This window comes from Callospermophilus lateralis, chromosome 18 (assembly GCF_048772815.1).
Source record: "Callospermophilus lateralis isolate mCalLat2 chromosome 18, mCalLat2.hap1, whole genome shotgun sequence".
Taxonomy (NCBI): domain Eukaryota; kingdom Metazoa; phylum Chordata; class Mammalia; order Rodentia; family Sciuridae; genus Callospermophilus; species Callospermophilus lateralis.
In genome coordinates, this window is record NC_135322.1 from 57,777,037 (window position 1) to 57,797,772 (window position 20,736).

The 20,736-nt window shown below is 45.1% G+C and overlaps 1 protein-coding gene across 1 annotated transcript in view; it reads left to right on the forward strand.

Moving 5' to 3' along the window:
* Vat1l (vesicle amine transport 1 like) overlaps window positions 1-20,736 on the forward strand; it is a 141,203-nt gene that overhangs the window by 15,139 nt on the left and 105,328 nt on the right. The window contains exons 2-3 of the mRNA XM_076839168.2: window positions 7,865-7,994; window positions 14,135-14,350. Of these exons, the coding sequence (XP_076695283.1) occupies window positions 7,865-7,994; window positions 14,135-14,350 (346 nt within the window). The remainder of the gene's footprint in view (window positions 1-7,864; window positions 7,995-14,134; window positions 14,351-20,736) is intronic.

Sequence of the window (20,736 nt, forward strand, 5' to 3'; positions counted from 1 at the left end):
TTGTTTTTTTGAGATGGAAAACACTGAGGCAGAAGGACGTCAAGCACCCCACTTGAGAAGGAGCCAAAAAGCCAAAGCTAAGGAGGTAAACTTGGCTCTGATGGTTGCAGAGAACCAGCAGGACTATTCTTTTGGAAACTTTCTGGAGGTTAATGTTTTGACTTCGTGGATCTATTGTATCTTAGCCACACTTGTGGTCACCCAGGTACCACTTTGACCCATGATTGAACTCTTCACATCATGCTATAATCACCTTTTATGGTTTTGCTTTCCTGTGAGAATTTCAAATTTGTTATTCTGGGGTATTCAGTACCTAGGATACCGCTTGGTACGCAGTAGGTGCTCAATGTGCTAGTTAAGTACAGAGGTGTGCCTGGCGTGGATATGAGAGGTCCCCCAAAGCTCCTGTGTTGTGCAAGAATATTCAGAGGTGAAATCATTAGATCGTGTGAGCTGTAACCTAAGCAGTAACCTAGTTTCGATGGACTAACAGGGTGGGAACTATAGGTAGGTAAGGCATGGCTGGAGGAAATAGCTCACTGGTGGAGTATTCTGGAAGAATTCATCTTCCTTGTGGCCCCTTCCCCTCTCTCCCTCACTGCCTCCTGCTTACCATGAATCACAGAGGAGCACTCCTCCACCAGGCCTGTCTGCCATGATGTTCTGCCTCACCTTGGCTCCAGAGCAATGGATTCAGCCTACCATGAACTGAATCTCTGAAACTCTTAGCCCCAAATAAGCTTTTCCTCCTCTAAGTTGTCCTTGACAGGCATTTTGGTCACAGTGATGAAAAACTGACTAAAAGAAGGTCTCATTTATGTACCTTGGGATACTTAGTGATGCTCTTTCAACAGGAAATCAAAGTTCAGAAGTAGAGTACGGTATTCAAGAGCACAGATGCTGAATCCACATTGCTCACGTTGACATAGTGACTTTGCAAACCCAGATGTGCCTTGATTTTGTTCTCTGTAAAGTAAGGATAGTATTGTTTGCCTCTTAGCATTGTTTATGGGCAGCATAAAAATTAAATGATATTATGCATATAAAACACTTAGCCTCATGCATGATACATAGTCGTTGTAGAGGGCCACTAGGGCTCTTCTTTAGTAAACACCTTGTAAATGTCATACATTTAGTTACTAGCCACAAATCAATTTCTTTTCTCCTCATGCTCCATCATCAGGAAAACCTGTATGGGGTTTTTCAGATTTCTTCTGGCTTCTTGGGGCCTCTCCAAAAGTCACAAGGTCCTGTGGAAGAGCCCTCTTAGGAAGGATCGAACCCTTCTTGAACATTTCTCTTCATGGGAAAAGCTGACATTGGGCCAGTAGTGGTCCTTCAGGACCCCCACGGCAATGAGAATATGCCTAAGCTTAAAGAGATGCTCAGATCTGGGATCAGGAAATGTGCATTTAGGAAAAAACAACATGCCCACACCACCAAGAGGATCCTGACAGGCATCCAAAAGGTGATTGTTTCCAAGGCTCAAGGGGAAGCCCCTCTGCTTGGACAGTACTACTATGGAGGGCGGGAATTGATTGTCGTGACCCACCAAGAGTCAGGCCTCAGGGTCTTTACTGAGTACTTGTTATTTATTACACATGCATTCAACATGTCTTGGAGGTATTTCATAGAATCATAAGAGCTCATGATTTGAAGAAATTTCAGATGTCAGCTAGCCTTATATTTTATATTTCCTCCATGACAACTTCTGTAGAATTCGTAAAACCCGCTTAGGAACCAGGAATGTGACAGCCAGTCCAGTATTTTTATCAGCACTTTGGACGCAGAAGTTAATGGCATGATAACCACATTTTCAGAGAATACAAATCCAAGAGGCAGAATCAACTTTTTGGATGAAAGAATTAGGATCCAAGAAATAGAAGGACAAATTAGAATGATGAATCTAACCTAATAAGACTACAGTTAACAAGACAAATATCCTCTTCTGGACTAGGACCAAAATGTTCAATTGCCCTCAAAGACAATGAGAGAGCTTTTCATTTTCATTTTTATATCTATCTAATGATCATCTATTAATATTTACCCTATCTCCTTCTAAAAAGGGCTTGAATTAGCTGAAGAAGAAATGATAGACCAGCTGGTCACCAAGCAGGGCCCCAGATCAACAGCCTCAGCATCACCTAGAAACTTTTTAGAAATGTAACACCTGGGACATCACCTCAGACGAAGAGTCAGGACTTGGAGGGGGAGCCCTACAATCTGGGTTTTAACTGTAATCCCAGCAGCTCAGGAGGTTGAGGTAGGAAGGTGAAAAGTTCAAAGCCAGCCTCAGCAAAAATGAGGAGCTAAGCAACTCAGTGAGACTCTGTCTCTAAATACAAAATAGGGCTGGGGATGTGGCTCAATGGTTAAGTGCCCCTGAGTTCAATCCTCAGTACCCACCCTGTAAAAATAAGCCTTTTGGGGAATTCTTGTGCACAGTAAGTTTTGAAAACCACTGTAAGAGGTCATCAGATATTTAAATAGGAAATTCCAAAGGATTCAGAAGTTGCAGTGACAATTGAGCAAGCAGTAAGATGACAGAACAAATGTCATCACAGAACAAATTTGTCAACACAAATTTGGTGCTGAGCATTCAAACAGCTAACACAAAGAAAAATTCATAACAGCGTATACACAAGACCAGGCCTGAAAGCTTCCGACAGCCAGCCTGTGTGCTGAGATTTGGGAAAAAATTCCCTCTGTCTTCATAAAGAAGTGAACACAGATCATAACACATGGTATGCTCAGCTGTATCCCTGCAGAGGTAAAAAATGGTATAGGAAGGTTATTTCTCTGTAATCTGCATCTTAATTGGGCCAATGATGGGCCAAGATGGGATTTCTATTGAGAATAAGATCAACATGTATTTGGGGTGCTCTGTTGATCTGTGTCCATAAACAAGTAAGTTAAAGGAAAAAGGGTTTTTTTTTAATCATTGTGGGTTTTTTTTGTTGTTATTTTGGTGGTTCTGGGGATTGAACCTAGGGCCTTGTGCATGTGAGGCAAGCACCCTACCAACTGAGCTATATCCCCATCTGGGGATATGGTCTGACAGTGTTTGGATCCCTATGGTCAGAGCTGAGGTTACTGACAACCTGACGAAAGAATAGAATAGAAAGAATCCCACAATTCTTTCCTGTGGGCAATCCCTGCCTTCCTTTCACCAGAATAAAAGAAAGGGACCTTCTCCATGGCCACTTGTCTCTTCTCTGGTAATCTCCTCCTTTGGATCAATTTTTGATTCAAGTTGGAATATTAATGAACTATAGCTGGAATGCTTGGTGTGTCATTCACTTATGCTACCTTTAAAGAAATAATTTGTGTCTTCATTTGAGATTATTCGCATATAAAATTCCACATATCTCCAATGACAAGTTTGGGGCAAAGAATACACATCAGAGCACTATGATTTGTAAATCATAGATAGAGATAAGGGAATGACATCCCAGGGGTCAGAAACACGAGCCGACAGTCATGTACCATGGCTCATCTTCTCAGTTCCGGTACCTACTCTGTGATCTTGGGCAAGGTGGAGGTGAAAATGGTCCACATTCGGCATCTGACATGCAGCGTGGTCGTGGTGGGAGCAGTGCTTGTTGACTCTGGCAGAACACAAAGTGGGAACATTGAGCTTCTTTCATGAGACATCACAGGTGACATCCCTAAGGGCCCAAAGTGAGGATGCTGTGGCTAGATTTGGCTCCTCCACAGAATCTGAGCATCTGAATCAGACCCCCACATCCCTCCCTCTCTTCATACACTTCAGTTCTGATAATGTTGGGAGCAGAACCCACAGAATAAAGGACCATCAAGCAAACAGCGCAGAGCACGGGGAGGGCTTCAGAAACCTCGCCCTGGTCCTAGCTGATGGGCAGCAGAACAGAGACTGAAACCCATGCCCCTACTTCTTAGAATTTTTGAATTTAGTAACATTTGATTTTCCTCCATTTGAGATTTCACCGTGTCCTGGAATGCACAATGGCAAGGATCTGAAGACTCTGACTCAAGTTTCCGCTTTGTCACGTACTAATTGTGCTGCCTTTAGCAAGTCACTCATCTTCTGTGGGTCTTAGTGTTCACGCCTTAATGCGAACAATAACATCTGCACTTGTTGCTTTTCTGGAGTCATTACAAAGTTTAATGAGATTTGCATGAAAGCTTCTTGTAAGCTGTGCTGTTCTATGCAAATGTGAGAAAGTGTTATTTATTAGGAGGACTGCCCCCCCCCCCATTTCCCTGTGTCTTCTGCCACCTGCCTGCAGATTCCTCCTCCTTTTTAGAATCCTCCCCCTCCCCAAGGGTCCTTTTCTCAAATTTCTGCCTTTTCTCCTTCAGGATGCTTCATCTCAATAATAACTCTTTATACATAGCCTCTGACTAATAATGTAACAGAAGAAGAAAAATAAAAGTATTGTTAATTAAAATTATACCAATCTTTGAGAAATATGGGATCACCTAGCAGAACATTATGCCAAGTACTATCCGATGCTATTTTGTTTGCATTGATCTCAAATGTTCAAGAGTTGTGTACAAATTAAGCAAGGGAGGTGTCTGAAGATTACCCCCACATGCCCCTGAGTCACTAGATGTAGTCACGGCCACCCCCGGAAGTTTTCAGCTAAAAATCAAATTATCTTAGCGAATACTGGAAACTGTAACTGTGGAGGTGGAGAGCTTGTCAGACTCCTGTGTTTTTCTGTTGTGGTGGAAAAATGAACCATTTGATCCAAGTGTAAGCCCATAGGCTTTGTTATCTGTGTGACCTTGGCTTAATATTGCTAAACAATGTTACTTATTTTGTTTGAAAAAAAAAAAAAGTTAAAAATGTCCCAATGGAGTATTGGAGGTAATTGAATTATGGTACTTTGGTTTATTTCTTCTAATCCATGCAAAGAGATTCCATTGTAAAGACACATGTAATAAAAGGAGACAGAGGGCAGGAGGCACAATGGAGCTGGCCTCACCCAGGCCAGGGCTGGACTTTCCCATTCTAGGTCACTCCACAGTGGAAGTTGGCCAGTTGTCCCCCATACAGCTGTAGGGCGGACTTTGACCTCTTGTGTTTTTTCTTCTCGTTTAGTTTCTCCGCCTACTGGCTTTGGCCCTTAGGTTTCCCCAATGCTCAGGTCGGCTAAGTCCCTCCAGTTCAATTCTGTCATTCAACATCCTTTGTGTGACTAAGTTGTTCTCTTGCATTTCTCCACTCATAGCTTTAGCGAGATCACCCAGTGCTGGGACCAGTAGAAGATTGTGGTGTAGGGGGTCCAGTTTACACTGTGCTCGAGTTCAGATCCTGACCCGCGCATTTTCTGAAGATGGGACCTTAAGCACTTCTTTAAGATGAAGGTTGCTTCATCTGTGTCTCGGGCTTCCTCATCTGAAAAATGGGTTCGCTGATGCAGAATTCACAGGAGTATTATTGATTCATAAGTAACAAAAGTAAAGTACTGGGCACAGTTTCTGCCACAAACTAACCCTTCAGCAAATGCCAGCTGTCGTGAGGAGAAAGGCATCCTGATGGGGCTCTGATACAACCTTACCAACCATTCGCCTCCTTCCTTTGTGTTGAAGCAGCTGGCACTGTCCCATCCCCATCTCTCAGAATACGCCTGCTTCCTAAAAATAAAATCTTGGCATTCACCAAGATCTGGTGGAGCTGCCCGACACTTGATCAAGGCCACAGGAAGCCACGGGCTTCTATCAAGTCAGCCTTAGGCCTCTTCCAGGAGACTAAGTGGCTGGCTCTCTGTTTCCAGCCACCAGACGCAGCTCATGCCGATGGTGTTAAGAAGGTCCAGCTGGGCAGCGTGATGCCCTAGGATGAAGCCTTCTCCAGGGGAGGCCGTATTTGCAGACCTGTGAAGTGATTTCTTCTGACATTTCCACATCAGGAGGGAAAGCCCCAAGATTTCACATGAAGGAAAACACAGGGAGCTAAAGTAGGCGTGGGATGAGATGGAGTGTTTGCTTTGGGCCATAGAAATTCCTTGGGTTGTTCTGCAGTGACGCTTTATAGAAAGGGGCCGGTTCACAGCACTGAGGGTGACAGGTAGCCGAAGGCTTTCCTGCTTGGAAAGGGTTTCCAGCCATTTTTAACAGGACTCTTCCTCACACAGCTCCTGCCTCCTTCAGGGCAGCTGTGCGTCTGAAGGCTCGCACTGTGCACCCTGACTGTGCGCCTGCAGGAGGCTACTTTGGTCCCTCCCTTCTTTTTCACAGCAGGGGCTGCCCCACCCTCATTTTACAGATGGGAAGCGGAAGCACAGGGAGGCTGAGCCGCTTTCCCAAGGTCACAGTCATGTGGGTTGAAGTGGTCGAGTCGGGAATTGTACTCTGTTCTTCCAGGTTGTTTATTAGAGAACATTTTGGTGCATAAATGACCTAAATAACTGTTTGCCACCATAGTAGGACCTTTGCAAGTCCACATGTACATTTCAGAAATATATATGTGGCAAAGGAAATCGTGTTTAACCTGGAAGAGCAAAGTTTGGAATATGGATGGCGATTTCTTCATCCAGCAGACTTTAGTTAGGTATCAACTTTACTGATTATTCAGGGCCCATTGCTGCTTTCAAGGGGTCACCCTTAGGAGAGGCGCCAGCTAAGGCAGCCTGTGAAACTTGCCGATTGACTCTCAGCAAGACCTTGAGACAGTGGTGGCTTTTGAACCCACCCTTAAAGCCATCCTTCTTGCCTTTATCCATTCTGTGTGGATGAGATCAGTGAGCAAGGACAGGTAGGTAGGATTGGATGCTTTCCTCCCGAGAGGACAGGGAAGGAAGGAGCAAGATAGGCTTAAATGTTCTGGTCGCCTCACTTGGAAGGGAACCTGTGGCCAGATGCTGATGAGCCCTGGCTTGCCCTGAAGAGTTTGGTTTCTCTAACCCAAGTCTTTCTCAGATGGAGGCTTATGAAAATAAGAAGCACATTAGAACCATATCTGTTGGGAAAAATGCAAGTTGGATGGGACGCGTTCCCCCATGTGACTAGCAAGTAGGTGCTAAGTGCAATCTCCAATTGTAGTTCTGGAAAATAAAATCATTGGTAGCATCATTGGAATCCAGTATCAAGGATCAAGATATGGTGGAATCCATCTATCAAAGATGACTTTGATTTATTTAATAACTTCCTTATTTCAAAAGTACTGTTAATAGAAAATACCTGATAACATCTCTCCTCCAGAGGGAGCTTGGAGTTTTGAAACAGACACTTCAGTCTTCCCGCATCCATCCAGACACCCCTTGATCTCTCCTCTTTGAGTCACTCTCCTGCCCAGAATGGAGGGCAGCCTCCTGACAGCTCACAGGCACCATCCTGTTTCTGCACAGCGCTGGCCTGTGTTGTGCCGTGAGGGAGGAGAGTTGCCTGGTTATTTTGAGGCCTTTTAAAATTAGGTCTCCTTTCTCTTTCTCTCTTACTCACAGATTGGCTGGTGGCCATGGTGTCTGGCCGCTGTCCACGTGTCTGCTTGTAAACAGTTGCTAGTACATTTTTTACCCTTGATCAAGTGCTCGGGTGTCTAATGACCAGGCTAGTCGATATGTGTTTTTTAAAATAAGAGTTAACAGACTCCGAGGGAGAATAAAGGGGCTCTTTTGAATTAGGAAAGGCAGCTATTTTCACTGTTAGAAAAAGCACTACTTCTCTGTGTAGAGATAATTGAATTTTGTATTATTAGTGACATTTACATAGTGGCGTTACTATGAGGGATGCTATGGCGGGAAGGAAGGAAGGAAAGAAGGAGGGAGGGAGAGAAGGTGGGGAGAGAGGAAGAAAAGAAAGCCAGGCTGGTGCTGGGTTTTGGTGGCTTGATTAATCTCATTTTGCATTTCTCTCGTTTTACGTTTGCTGTTTGCAGTGGTTTGAACTTCATTGACTTGATGGTGCGACAAGGGAATATTGACAACCCTCCCAAGACTCCCCTGGTGCCCGGATTCGAGTGTTCTGGGATCGTTGAAGCTCTGGGAGACAGCGTGAAGGGATACGAGGTATTGTTTTGACGCTGCCTTAAAGAGTCATCTCCCTCTGGAATCCAGGGAGACAATACAAGATTAGGCGGAAACATGCTTGGAGTCATTAGGCCTGGTGTTATTCTTGTCGTCTTATTATTTGGTTTTATTAACAACGCTGGTAGCGATAGGACTTTCCAAAGACCTCATGCCTCTCTTATGTACTAGTTTGGTTGCTTCTAGCAGTAATTTGGGTAAGTGAGCAGCATGAGTCTCCTCTTCCCGTTTATTCATGTAATGCAGCTATTAAATCAGTGTCTGGACTTGGATCAGCTAAGGGGCATGGCTTCTTGTCCCACCTGCCATTTACCATTACCTTGGGCTCAAAATTCAAAGCCCAAACATTCTGGGGGTGGGGGGATAACCTCTGTATTTTATAATTTGGTTCCTTTAAATATTTATTCAACATACACATTTATCATTTATAAATCCTTAACTACTATAGGAATAAGGGAAGTAACATTTTAGAATGAAGAGATCTTAAGTCAAAGAGTAGGGGTGCTAGACAATGAGATAGAGTTGGCCATGGATTGACGGCTTCTGAGGAGGACAGTGGGTAAAAAAGGTTTATTATTATGTTATTCTGACCACTTTTGTTTATGTTCAAAATTTCCCATAATAAAACTTTTTTTTTTTTAATTTGTGAAAAATGCATGACCCTCTCTACCATTATGCAAAGCAAATAGAATAAGGTCTATACAAACTAAACACCATGGACTCATCACTTGCCTAAAATTATAATATTTTGGAGTCAGAAAAATCAATGCAAATCAAGAACAAGAACGCTCAGTCATAACTAAGTCTTCCCAGGGGAGATGGAAGGGATCTCATACCTGAGAACCCACCAGAACCAGAACCATAGAGAAGTTATCTTGTAGAACCCTGCAAGGTAAAGGTCATTGTTACCCCTGAGGGTCAGAAAGGTTCAGTAAATTCCTGCGAGGTCAGAAGGGCAGTGAGTGGCAGTAGAACCTGGATTTGTCACCAGAGCCTTTTTATATGCCTAGAATTTCAGTCTTGACCCCAACCCCCAAGAGCTGCAGCACTAAATACGAGAAAGAACTGAAGGCGCATCCTATAAAGTCCATTGCCAGAGTGCCCTTCAGGTGGATTGGAGTCTGCTTCTCAGTCTCAGAGCATCTGAGCCTCATTGTATTCTGAAAATATTAACATGCCTCAAATTCATTATAATGAATGTCCAGAAATCTCATCCCGCTTATCACTTTTCTGGTCAATGGCTTCCAGATAATACAGTAGAAAAATACTGAGAAAGAAGAAAATGAGTTTTTTTTTCTTTCTCTCTTTTTCACATGACTTTTACATTTTCTGTCCCCAGGTAAGCAATATAACCAGAGGCACACAATCTCCTAAGGCAGCTCTTTCAGGGAGAGATAATCTGTTCTTAACTCCTACACCTGACCTAGAAGGAAAGCCCTTCCTACTCACTCTATTAGTCCTTGAATAAATAACCACGGAATAAATAACCGGTGATCTCAGAAGAAAACAGCGAACAGGGGTGTTATTAGACTTGGTGTGGAGGGCTAACTTACCATACTTGAGATGTCTAATTTTCCTTTAAAATATGACTTATCTTCTCATTAGCCCTGGATTCTTACTATCAAACGCACCCCCGAACTCTCTTTTCACCAGTGCGTTTTTTTTTTTTTTTTTTTTGCTCAGAAATAAATAAAAGAAGCCGCCTCCACATTCCCAGTTAGAGGGTGATGTGGGAGAAAGCTGCACTAATACGCAGATTTGCAATCATGCAGGGGATGGAGTTCCAGGCAGAGCACAGCAGCCTGCTGGAGAGCTCTCTTGCTCTGATCAGTTGCAGAGGAAGATGGAAAAGTTGTCACCAGAGGCCCAGCAGTAAAGGAATAGCTTCAGCTCACTCACGCAAATCAAGAGTGATTTCTCTTTCTTAGCAGAAATAAATAATACGGTGACTTGGTTAAATATTTACATACATATTATATAATTGGACTTGGAGGTTGAGACTGTGGCCTGACCACATTTGCGGTCCGGAGAATGGACAGGAATGAGTGTCAGACTGGGAGTGGTCAGTCGGCCTGCATTGCCCTTCATTTCACTCTTGCGCCATCGAAGCCATTGCTGCTCTGTGGCACTGAGTGAAGAAGAGGAGGCCAGTGTGCGCCCTGGTTACCATCTGGTCCAGACCTTTGCAGAGCAGCTGATCACTGACCTTCGGGGATAGGGACACACTGCGATGGGACAGCTTCTCCTTTCTCTCAGTTCCTTAGTTCTTCCACCTCATGACACAGAGTGAGTCTTTGTTTAACCTTTGATCGGTGATCTGTGAATTCCATGAGATGAGGAACCGATCTGCTTTTAAGAGTTACCATGTTTTGCTCTTTCCTCATTTTTCTGAACTCTAGCTGAACATTGTGTGCATGCTGTCATTTAATCTTCTTAAGACGCACCCCTTTATTAACATACCCATTTTAGGACTGAGAAAACTGAGACCTAAAGAGTTCAACTAATGTTCTCAGACTTCATAGCTTCCCCTGTTGTACATCCTCCTATTACTTTATGGTTTTTGGTAGCATTTATCTCAGGTTTAATAAATTAATTATTTATACTTGGAGTCAGATGATCTGGATTCCAGTTCTGGCCCTGCTGCTCTCTGGCTCTGTGACCTTGAGCATGGGATTTAACCTCTCTTTGCCTCCATTTAAATGCCTGTATAATCTACGTCCACTCATCTGAATGATGGGGTCATTGCAGAACTAAGTCAAAGGAGGCTTATGTTTTTGTTAGATGGAGGTAGAAGAGAAATACTAAGCTACAAGGAAAATAAAACTCTCTCTCACTGTCTCAAGTGAAAAAGAATACATTTCTTTCACTGTCCCTAGAGGATTAGGGCAGGTTGAACTTCCACCTGGATCTTGGAGGAGATGACAGCAGGTGTGGTGATTCCTAGGGTTTTCTTGACTCTCCCTGAACAGAAATATTTGCAGTGAAAAATCTCATGGCCTTTCCTGAGGCCACTACAGCTGGACAGGCCAGAGCCACTGTAGACTCCCCGCAGACTCAGCAAGAACAGGCGTCTAGCTGAAGACCACCCCTTGGAGGAGAGGAGACCTCGCCGATGCTTGTGCCTTTGAGCTTGAGCTCTGTGGGATGTTTCTGATAGTTTCTGGGTCTTTTCCTGGGGAGTAAGAAAAGACCTCACACTAGCATTGGTGGCCAGGGAAGGTGGACATCCCCATTGCAATGTGAAGAAGGGGTCTGATTGGACCAAAGAAGAGCTCTGGAGTGGGACAGATCTGGACTGGAATTCTTCCAGTTTTGTTCTGTAGCCGCAACTTCCCCATCATAATAATAGTTTGTGACTATTCATGAAGTTCAAGAATTTCATGTGTTCTTTTGGGAATTATATGAAGTCATATGAACAAAGGCACTTAGCCCTGATGCAGGAGTATGTTGGAGTCTCTGTAAATGTCACTTATCATTATTAATATCAGTAGCTCCTAGCAGCCCCTGCCCCAGCAGAGTTCCTAGAGTTCTAAGCCGGTCCAGTTGGTGATTTTCCCTGTGGATTCAGAGACACTTCCTTTGAGACTATTGGAAGAATGGAACTGCCCTTATTCTCCCACACCTCTCCCACCCCCATAGAGAAGTTAGACCAGGGTCAATTGCTCACAATCGTTAATCCATTTCTCTCTACAAACCAAGCACTGCACCATGCCTTTAGAATCCTTGGGCCAAAAAGCCCCAGTCTCTGCCTGGTGAGAGCTTACCCTTTAGAGGAGAGAGCCAATCATGTAAAAGGATAGCTCCATACAATGATCAGCGAAAGAACAAAGGGCTGCCTAAGGGGTTGGATGAACTTTAGTTGAGTCCTGTGTTCACCACTTACAGCTGTGAGGTCTTGGGAAAGTTTCTCAGCTACTCTGAGCTTTGATTCCCAGTCTGTCAGAGGGAGCATGATAAAGGTATCACGTAGGATTGCTGGAGGATAAAACACAGTGACACAGCCTACATACTTATTCTAGCACGAAGGACGCACTTCATACATACAAACACTAGAAATGCTAAAAAGAGTGGCTGGTTCTGGCTTTGTGGGAAGGAGGGTCATCGGGGAAAGGGGATATCTGAGTTGAGTGTTGAAGGAAAACAAAGGTTTGCCTCAATGAAGGAAAGGTAGGGAAGGCCAGCTGCAGAAGCAGGCACAGAGCCCCAGTGCTGTGAGAAACCTCTCTAGGCTTTTCCTGGGGGGTTTCCAAAATGGCCACAGGGCAGAGGCAGGTGTGGGTACTGGACAGGCACCGGGGCTGAGCCCGCCTTTCTCCCTTTCTCAGGTGGTCTTAACTCCCACCTGCTACTGCCACTTTGTCATTTTAGGCTGATGTTCTTAGCTGTCCCCTCTCTGGGATAGACTAATGCCACTGTCAAGGTGGAGGGCCACCCCCTTCCAGTATCTGAGGTTCCTGGTTATTTATGGGGTGGGGAGGGGGGAGAGAAGGCAGCAGCTGGGAACCAGGACCACAGAGAGCACATAGGTAAATCCACAAACTCTTCCCATCCACAGCCTCCGGGAGAGTTTGGAACAGGAGGAGACCAAACTTCCCAGGATAAGGAGGAGAGATGTGAGGAGGCAGTTAGAGAGTCCTCCCTGCCCAGCTGTCAGGTCACTGTGCTTATTTCAGAGCTAGCCGACCAGGCTTAGCCCTGATCCTGTTGCTAGCAAACACACTGGGGCAGAGTGATTTGCTACTGTGGTTCAGGTGTCTCTCCAGAATTCGAGCCGCCCGGCCCCTGATGGTATGCCTTGGCACCTGGAGTGGAGATGCCCAGGCTCACACATAATGTTACTGCTGCTGTCCACACCTGTCTCATCCACTTGAACTCTTCATTACCCAGGTCTGAGGGATACCAGGATTGGCGAGCCGTCTTTCTGCTTCAGCATTCCCAGGCTGGATGGCAAGTGGGTCCTTGTAGACCCTTTGCCGTGACACCCCGAGGCTACGGCGACCCTATTCCAAAGTACACAGAACTGGCAGTCTGGCCAATCCCCAGGGCGCCAGGAAGCTTACCTCCAAGTGACTCTGGCATCCCCGGGCTCCCATCTACTCTCCCCCACCCACACACAGTATGATCTTATCATCTTTGGATCACTGTCTGAAACACCACCACCACAGCTTCACTCTCTACTAACATAGCCTTTCCAAAAGGATTCACCTTCTAAGCCCTGTCACTCACACTGCTTGCCACATGAAATTTTCAGGGAATACGAACAGCTTGAAAGCACGAATTGTACCTCATTTATAATTGTGTCTCCAGTCCCTAGAACCCAAGAACAGAAGGGGCTTAATAAGTAATCCTGGCAGGGGATCATTGTGGTGTCATGAGAAGCTATTTGGAATTCAACAGGACTTAGGCTGGTTGTTTGTAGCCCAGAGACTTAACCTGTCTCAGTCTCAGTTTCTTATGTGTTATTGGGGACAGTGTCCCATAAAGCTGTCATGTATACTGAACAAGTGACATCAAATGAAGATCACAGAGTGTGGTGTGTTATTATCGTATAGTAAATGGTAGCTTTTCTGTCGTGATGAATTGTGCGCGAGGAAAACCTCTCTGAGTAGAAATCCATTCTCCAGCCGGGCTGTAAGTCTCTCATCTTGGACTATGGGGGACTAAAATTCTGGAGAAGTCTTAGAGAAAGGGCACAGGTTGGCCAGGTGCAAGGTGTGTTATCTTCTCCCTTCTCTGGATGTGCCAGGACTGTTCTGGCCTCTTGCTGCGCCCCCCGCCCCCCAAATGATGTTCAGAATTTCAAGGAGAAAACGGGTCCTCAACCTCCCGGCTTCCCTGGTTCTAGGGAGGAGGCAGGTATCCAGAGCTGCCAATAAGTTGCATAACTTGTGAAACTTGAATAGCAGTTTGAGATTTTCCTGCAAATTTATTAAAGAGTTATCTGTTTCATCAAAGAATAAAAGGCAATCGAACTCAGAAGAATTTGGATGGAAGTCCCAAATATATGAATTAGGAAGAAAAATAATGATATTATGTACCATGGACAGCTCCAAATGTTTTAGTCCTCCTTGGCCCTCTGTCATGAGCTAGCCTTCATTAACCCTGTATTTCCCTGTGCCCAGATTGGGGACCGTGTCATGGCCTTCGTCAATTACAACGCCTGGGCTGAAGTGGTCTGCACGCCAGTGGAGTTTGTCTACAAGATCCCAGATGACATGAGCTTCCCTGAGGCCGCCGCGTTCCCCATGAACTTCGTCACAGCATACATGATGCTCTTTGAAGTTGCCAACCTGCGGGAGGGGATGTCTGTGCTTGTGCATTCGGCTGGTGGTGGAGTGGTAAGTTGGCTCAGTTTCCTCAAGGTCAAATAGGGAAGTGGACTGATACCCAACTGAAGATTGGGTTCTTGTGTGAGTTATGTATTAGTGGAAGTCATCTATAGCTCTGGGGGTCCCACGTGGATGGCAGAGCCCCAGTAGATGATTGTATTGGTAGTGGCATGAACCTCATAGATGGTTTCTCTGGAGATTAGGAAGCTCTCCCAGGTGGCATGTGAGGATACAATAGTCTCTGAGCTGGTTTCTGTTGAGAAGCACTCTCAATCACGGAATCGGGATGAAATGTTGTGTCAGTCATCGTGAGATGACTCGTCAATAATGTAGGAAGCATTTCGAATGCTCTGCCAAAATTTTCAGTAAATTGCACTGGACTTGAGATGGTACCTACCTTACTGACATTTTCATTCATTTGTGTTCTGGTATATTTTCTTGAGTGGGAGAAGGGAAGACAGAGATTATACTGGCTCCCTGGGAATTACACATAAACCTAAGTTCATCAATGAAAACAGTTGCACATGGATGGACTTTGTATATCTTGTTTCTGATGTGTCTTTGCTGAAGGACAAAATAGTAGAAATAGAAATTGTTGTTCTGGAGTTAGGGGATCGCAGAAATTTCTCCCCTGGTTTGAATGTCTCCGGGCCAGTCAGTGTATGTCATATGTCCCAATACGGCAAGGACTGTGTGTCCACCAGTCTGCAGGGGGTTGGGATGGAACTCTAGGCTTTCTGAGAGTAGGAAGTGTTGCCTACTAACTCGACACTTATTTATTAAACATTCACCATGTTCTAGACACTGTGGATGTAGAGATCAAAAGAGAAAGTCCTGACATGTCACATGTGACAGGGTTTAAGGGGTTCTCAGAGTTGGTGATTCTGTGGTTTGATGAACTCAGATGAACTCTTTCGATGGAGTCTATCTCAGAGATATTTTCACTGGAGATTTTGCTCACATTGATTTTTTTTAAAAAATCATGGATTTTTACAGCTATCAAACCCCTATGTGTGTAAAGCACATTTCTGTTTTTCATTTCTGAGAAAACAAGCTCACGTTCAAAACCACGAAGGCAAAGCTATGAAAGCTTAGGAATGCCTTAAGAAGAATATCTTCAATCATTTAGCAAATTTGCTGATGTCTTTTGACCGTGAGTAAAGACATAATAAAAGCTAAATATCCCTTAGAAAAGAAATGGATTTCAGTTCCAGCAATCTACGAGCAGCACGCCAGCCATTTAGAACACTGGCATTTACAAGCTCAGCGTGCTCAGCATGCGGAGTGCAGAGGTGTTCTCATAGGCTCAGCGTGAGCTCCCCACTCTACCCCGATGCTGGACTCAGTCCTGCATGCTCAGTGTCTATACCTTGGCACTGATGACTTTCATTTTTTAATTTTTCCACTTGTGTGTGTGTTTCTGGAACAAAGAGGAACAGGGGTATTGGTTTCACATAGAGAAAAAAAAATCTTGGCAATAATAGAAGTTTTTACCATGCCTTCTTCTGGGCTTACAGACACTATCAACAATAAGAAGGAAAATATAAAACAGGCAAAGGAACTGGGGGAGAGGGGCAAGAGGGGAGGAAAGTAAACTAATCATATAATTCAGGTTATGGTGTTTAAAGGTATTTTTAGAGGGAGAGTTTTGTGTCTAGTCTTCCTAATGGTGGTGAAAATAGGGGAAAATGGTCCTCCACATGAGTCTGTGTTCACATGATGCTAAGTACAGACCTTTAGAAGAGCAGAGAAAGCCATAACTAGTACTGTGTTTGTGACACTGGAATAATATTTCTGTGTGGTTTCCTATAAGAAATATGTGCTGAAAGGCAGTGGATAGCCTCATTGAAATTGTTATAGTAAATGCAACCGTTTCCATGAATCTTTTTCTTATGCTCTATTCCCACCATAGTCCAATAGCATCAAAATAAAGAAAAACGTAATGAGAGCAAATACTCTAGGGCCCAAAGGATATGGTCTGGCTTAATCTATGCACAGAGGTGAAAGGTATAGTTGGGCCACCTGTCTCTCACGTAGGAGGTCTTCTTGAGTAGCAGTCTTCCCACCAAGATTTGGAGGAGGTGTGTAGCAGTTCAGGGTCACCATTAGCCATAACCAGTGCAGACCCATGTATGTGAACACTGAACTGAGCTGGTATTGGGTGGACAGTTTGTTACAAAAATGAGGGAGTCCTAAGTGGAGTCCCATGGTGGAAAGAGCAGAGTCCCCTCAGTTTGAATTAGATTCCTCCCAAGAGGATGCCCGGCCACTGTTCTCATGGTGGCGGGAGCCTCTGTTGGGTACAATTCTATATATTATCTGTGACACCCTGGAGAGGAATGGTGCTTTTCTTTGCTGTTGCTAGATCTCTGAAGTGCAGCCACCAGCTACATGGCTGCTGCCGTAGGCAGGTAACACCCCCTGCATACCTCCACATCTGGATGCCCAGCATCTGTCAGTACATGGCAAAAGGAATTAAAGATGTAATGGAGGGCAAGACCTGGAGATGGACTGTGTTGAATTATGCAGTTGGGCCCAGTGTAACCAGAAGGGTCCTTAAAGGTGGAAACGGGGGTAGAGTAGGCAGAAAAGTCACAGAGACTTGAAATGCTCCACTGCTTGCTTCCACCATGGAGGATGGGGCAATGAGCCAAGGAATGCAGGTGGCCTCTAGATGATAGAAGAGACAGGAAATGGATTCCCTTCTGGAGCCTTCAGAAGGAGCACAACCCAGCTATCACCACGATTTTCGCCAAATGAAGCCCATTTTGAGTTTCAGACCTCCAGAATGGTAACATGATAAATCTTTCAGAGCCACTAAGCTTGTGGCAATTTGTTACAGTGGCAACAGGAAACTAACACATCCACAGTGACATGGGACTCATGTCAGGAACTCATGCCACCCTCCATTGTCACTGTGGAGAGACCACCGAGGCCTGCAAAAAATGCCAGGAGCAAATATCAGAGCTGGGATTTGTTCCCGGATGTGACAATTCCAAACCCATCATCCCTTCCACTCAGAAGCCCAGAGTGTTGGGAGAACATGGATCGTTCACTTCTTCAGTTATCCTTTCATTTAATAAGTATTTATCTACCTTGTGCTAAGTACAGACCTTTAGAAGAGCCGAGAGACGATGGCCCAGCTCTTCATTCTAACCCGATGTGGAGGAGATGACAAGAGATGAAGCCTAATGTAGATAAAGTTGCCTAAATCGGGTTTATATAGAGAGTGTGTGGTCCTAATGGCACTAAGACTCCTGTTTGATTTGCATCAAAGGCTGGGATGGGGAATTTGCAGACAGCAAGTGAGTTATGCCAAGCTCCGCTGTGACTTTGGGGAGCTTTAATTTGGCATTGGCAAGAACTTCAGTGCAGAGCAGGATGCGCTGTCCCTGAATTTCCCAGATGCCTCCACTGTCCTGTCACAACTCTGAACCCATTGCTTTGCCCTGACTAGAGCAGGACCAGATGGGCTGGGATGGTAATGCCCCTAATCGAATCTTCAGAAACTGCTGGAAAATTGGCTCAGAGTCCCCTCAAAGGGGAAGTAACCAAATAAGCAGAGGCATGGGACTCATGTCAGGAACGTCACCGGGTTTTGCTGCCAATTCCGTTTAACGAGACTTGCCAGCGAGGCAGCGGTGCCTGGGAGGCTGTGTACAGAGGCCTGCTCCATTTCTGGAGGGGGGTGCTATGGTGGCTGCGAGGCTGTTTGCAGCTACAGTCGACATGTGACGCTTTCTAGTTCCCAAGGTCCTTTCCCTTATCACTGTACCACCCAAGGCAGCCAGCGCTGTGGACAGTGAGCGTCGCTCCCATTTGACAGAAGAGAGAGCTGAAGGAGAGAGAGAGAGAGGCTGGAGCGGTATGAAGGCCAGGCCAGAAGGGGCTGCTGAGCCTGTGTCTGATGCCCTTGCTGATCCACCCAGCCCCGTAGCAGCCGGCAAATGAGGAGATAAGATGTGCCTCCCTCCAACACCTCTTCAGAAAGTGGCTCTGGGAGGGTAACCCAAGACTGTCGTCTTCCCCTCCAGCCACTCCCAGCTGCTCACTCTGCTCAGAACCCACCAAGCTCTTTGAATCTCTCTGCCTTTTCACAACTTCTGCTTCTTTCCAGAAAGGTCTTTCTTTGCTAGGTCAAGTGCTACCCCCTCTGAGAAGCCATACTGAACTTCTTGGTGTGGGTAACCTTAACCTGGCTTGAAAGCCGCAGGAGAATCCTTCTAGATTATCATTGCACATGGAGTCATTTTCTGGGCAACATTTCTTGGCCAGAGCTGTGTCTTCCAGAGGCATGGTTGGGTGTTCGGAAGAACCCAAATTCTCAACCCTGAGCCCTACCATTTATTAGCTGGGTGCATGTGTGGGCAACTTAATTACTGTAAAATGGAAGTGACAACGTGTACATCATTATCAGCATAATACCTGACGTGTAGTCTATAAATAGCAAGGAGAGAATAGAGGGAGAGGGAGAAAGTGGAAAAGAGGGAAAGAGAGAGAGAGAGAAAGAATTCTTTGTATATAACCTTGGACCCAAAGTAGGGACAGAATAAATTGAATTATTTCTGGCCAATTATTTGAGGCTAAAAAAAGACACTGCTTCCCTGTGTATATTGCACTTCCTGAGAGGACGCAAAGAGAAGGCCCTTCGCTTCTGTAATATTCTTTCTCCCAACCTATAACCACAGTTTAATCATGATAAAGCATCTTGCAGGCACAAATTGGGGAAATTCTATAAGAGATCTGACCCATATTCCTCAAAACTTTCAAGGTCATGGAAAACAAAGAAAGATTAAGGAACTGTCACAGACCAGAAGAGACAAAGGAGTCATGGAAACTAAAAGCAATATGGTAGCCTGAATTGGATCTCAAAACAGAAAATGGGCCTTAGTGGAAAAACTTATTCAATTCAAGTCAAGTCTGTAATTTAGCTCATATTATGGTGTTAATCCCCCAGTTTTGGAAAGCATACGAGAGCAGTGTAAGGCATTACCATCAGGGAAATCTGGACAAAGTTTATATGGGAAGTCTCCATACAAAAATATTTCAAGATAAAGAGTTGGAGGGAAAGACAGTCAGAAGATGCTATTTTAGCCAGTGGATTCTTGGCTAAGGCAAATTCCTTCTGGAATTGTCTCACCTCCACTTGGGCAGACGTCTCTACCCCTGGCCATAGCACTGTTTCCATGTTCCTCACCAAGAGAACAGTTGAGAGACACCCTAAAAACATTTAGCTCCTCTCATCTGGCTCCAACTGCAAATCACAAGAAGGATGGAATGGAGAGTCTCTGAGGTCTTCTCCATAGGTACCCAGCTAGGAGGAAGAGCTGGAGGCTGAGGTCCGGCTCTGATTACAGCCCTGGGCTGGGAGAGGCAAGCACAGCCAACTCGAGAGTTAAGTGGCCAGTGATTAAATTCTATTCATTATGGATGAGGCATTTCCCTGTGTCATTCAAAGCCAGTAGAAGGAGCCACACAGAAGGAAGAGGGGGGAGTGTATAAAGGGACCACGGGAGCCTCCTCCATACCCTCTGGGGCCCAGGCGCTGGTGGTCACCTGAATGAATGACTCTACATGTTTTAACATGAGACCTTGAGAACACGGAGTGAGCACCCATCCCCCGCGTGTTGAAGGGTTTAGGCACATAGAAGTGGTGCTCAGTTTTGGCAGAAAAGACCAGCTGCCTGCAGTTTTACTGTAGGAGTGTCCTTAGTTGAAAACAAAACCATGGGTGATCATGAAAGGCACCAACACTTACCCAGCCAGCTCTTCTCCAACCAGCCACCGAGAGTTTCCAAGTCCTATGATTCATTGGTTCATACCCTCAGTCAGCACATGAGTAATGAGGGCCTACTGTGTTCAAGACATAAGGCGCTGGGAGTTCAACAGAGAACAGACTGGTTCTTTTCTTTCAACAAGTCCTATAAATCACAGGTGACCACTTAAATCATACAGTCACATGGATGACTTTGTGATGTGCTGGGAAAGAGACGCAAGTAGATGTGGGTGTTTATAACAAAACATGACCTGGCCTACAGTGGGGTGTGGAATCAGAGATCAGCTTTCCCTGCAAGTGGCATTTGTAGTGCAACCTAAGGATGACAAGCAGATGGACTGGACAAGGGTACAGGTGGATGGCATGCGTGAGAGGGTGGGGCTTCTTAGTGTGGAGGTGGGCTGAGCTTTTTAAACAAGTTTAAGGGGGGTGGAGTAGACCTTCCGATATGGAATTCCAGATAACAGGACATCTCTCCTGTCCTACCTCTCTGTCCTCTGCTCCTGCTTTTCACGTGGTCCCAATCTCTTTCACCTGGGTAACTGCAACACCCACTTAACTGGATTCCTGACCATGACCTTCTTTTCTTATTCTTCCCACTCTTTGCTTGTAACCAGGA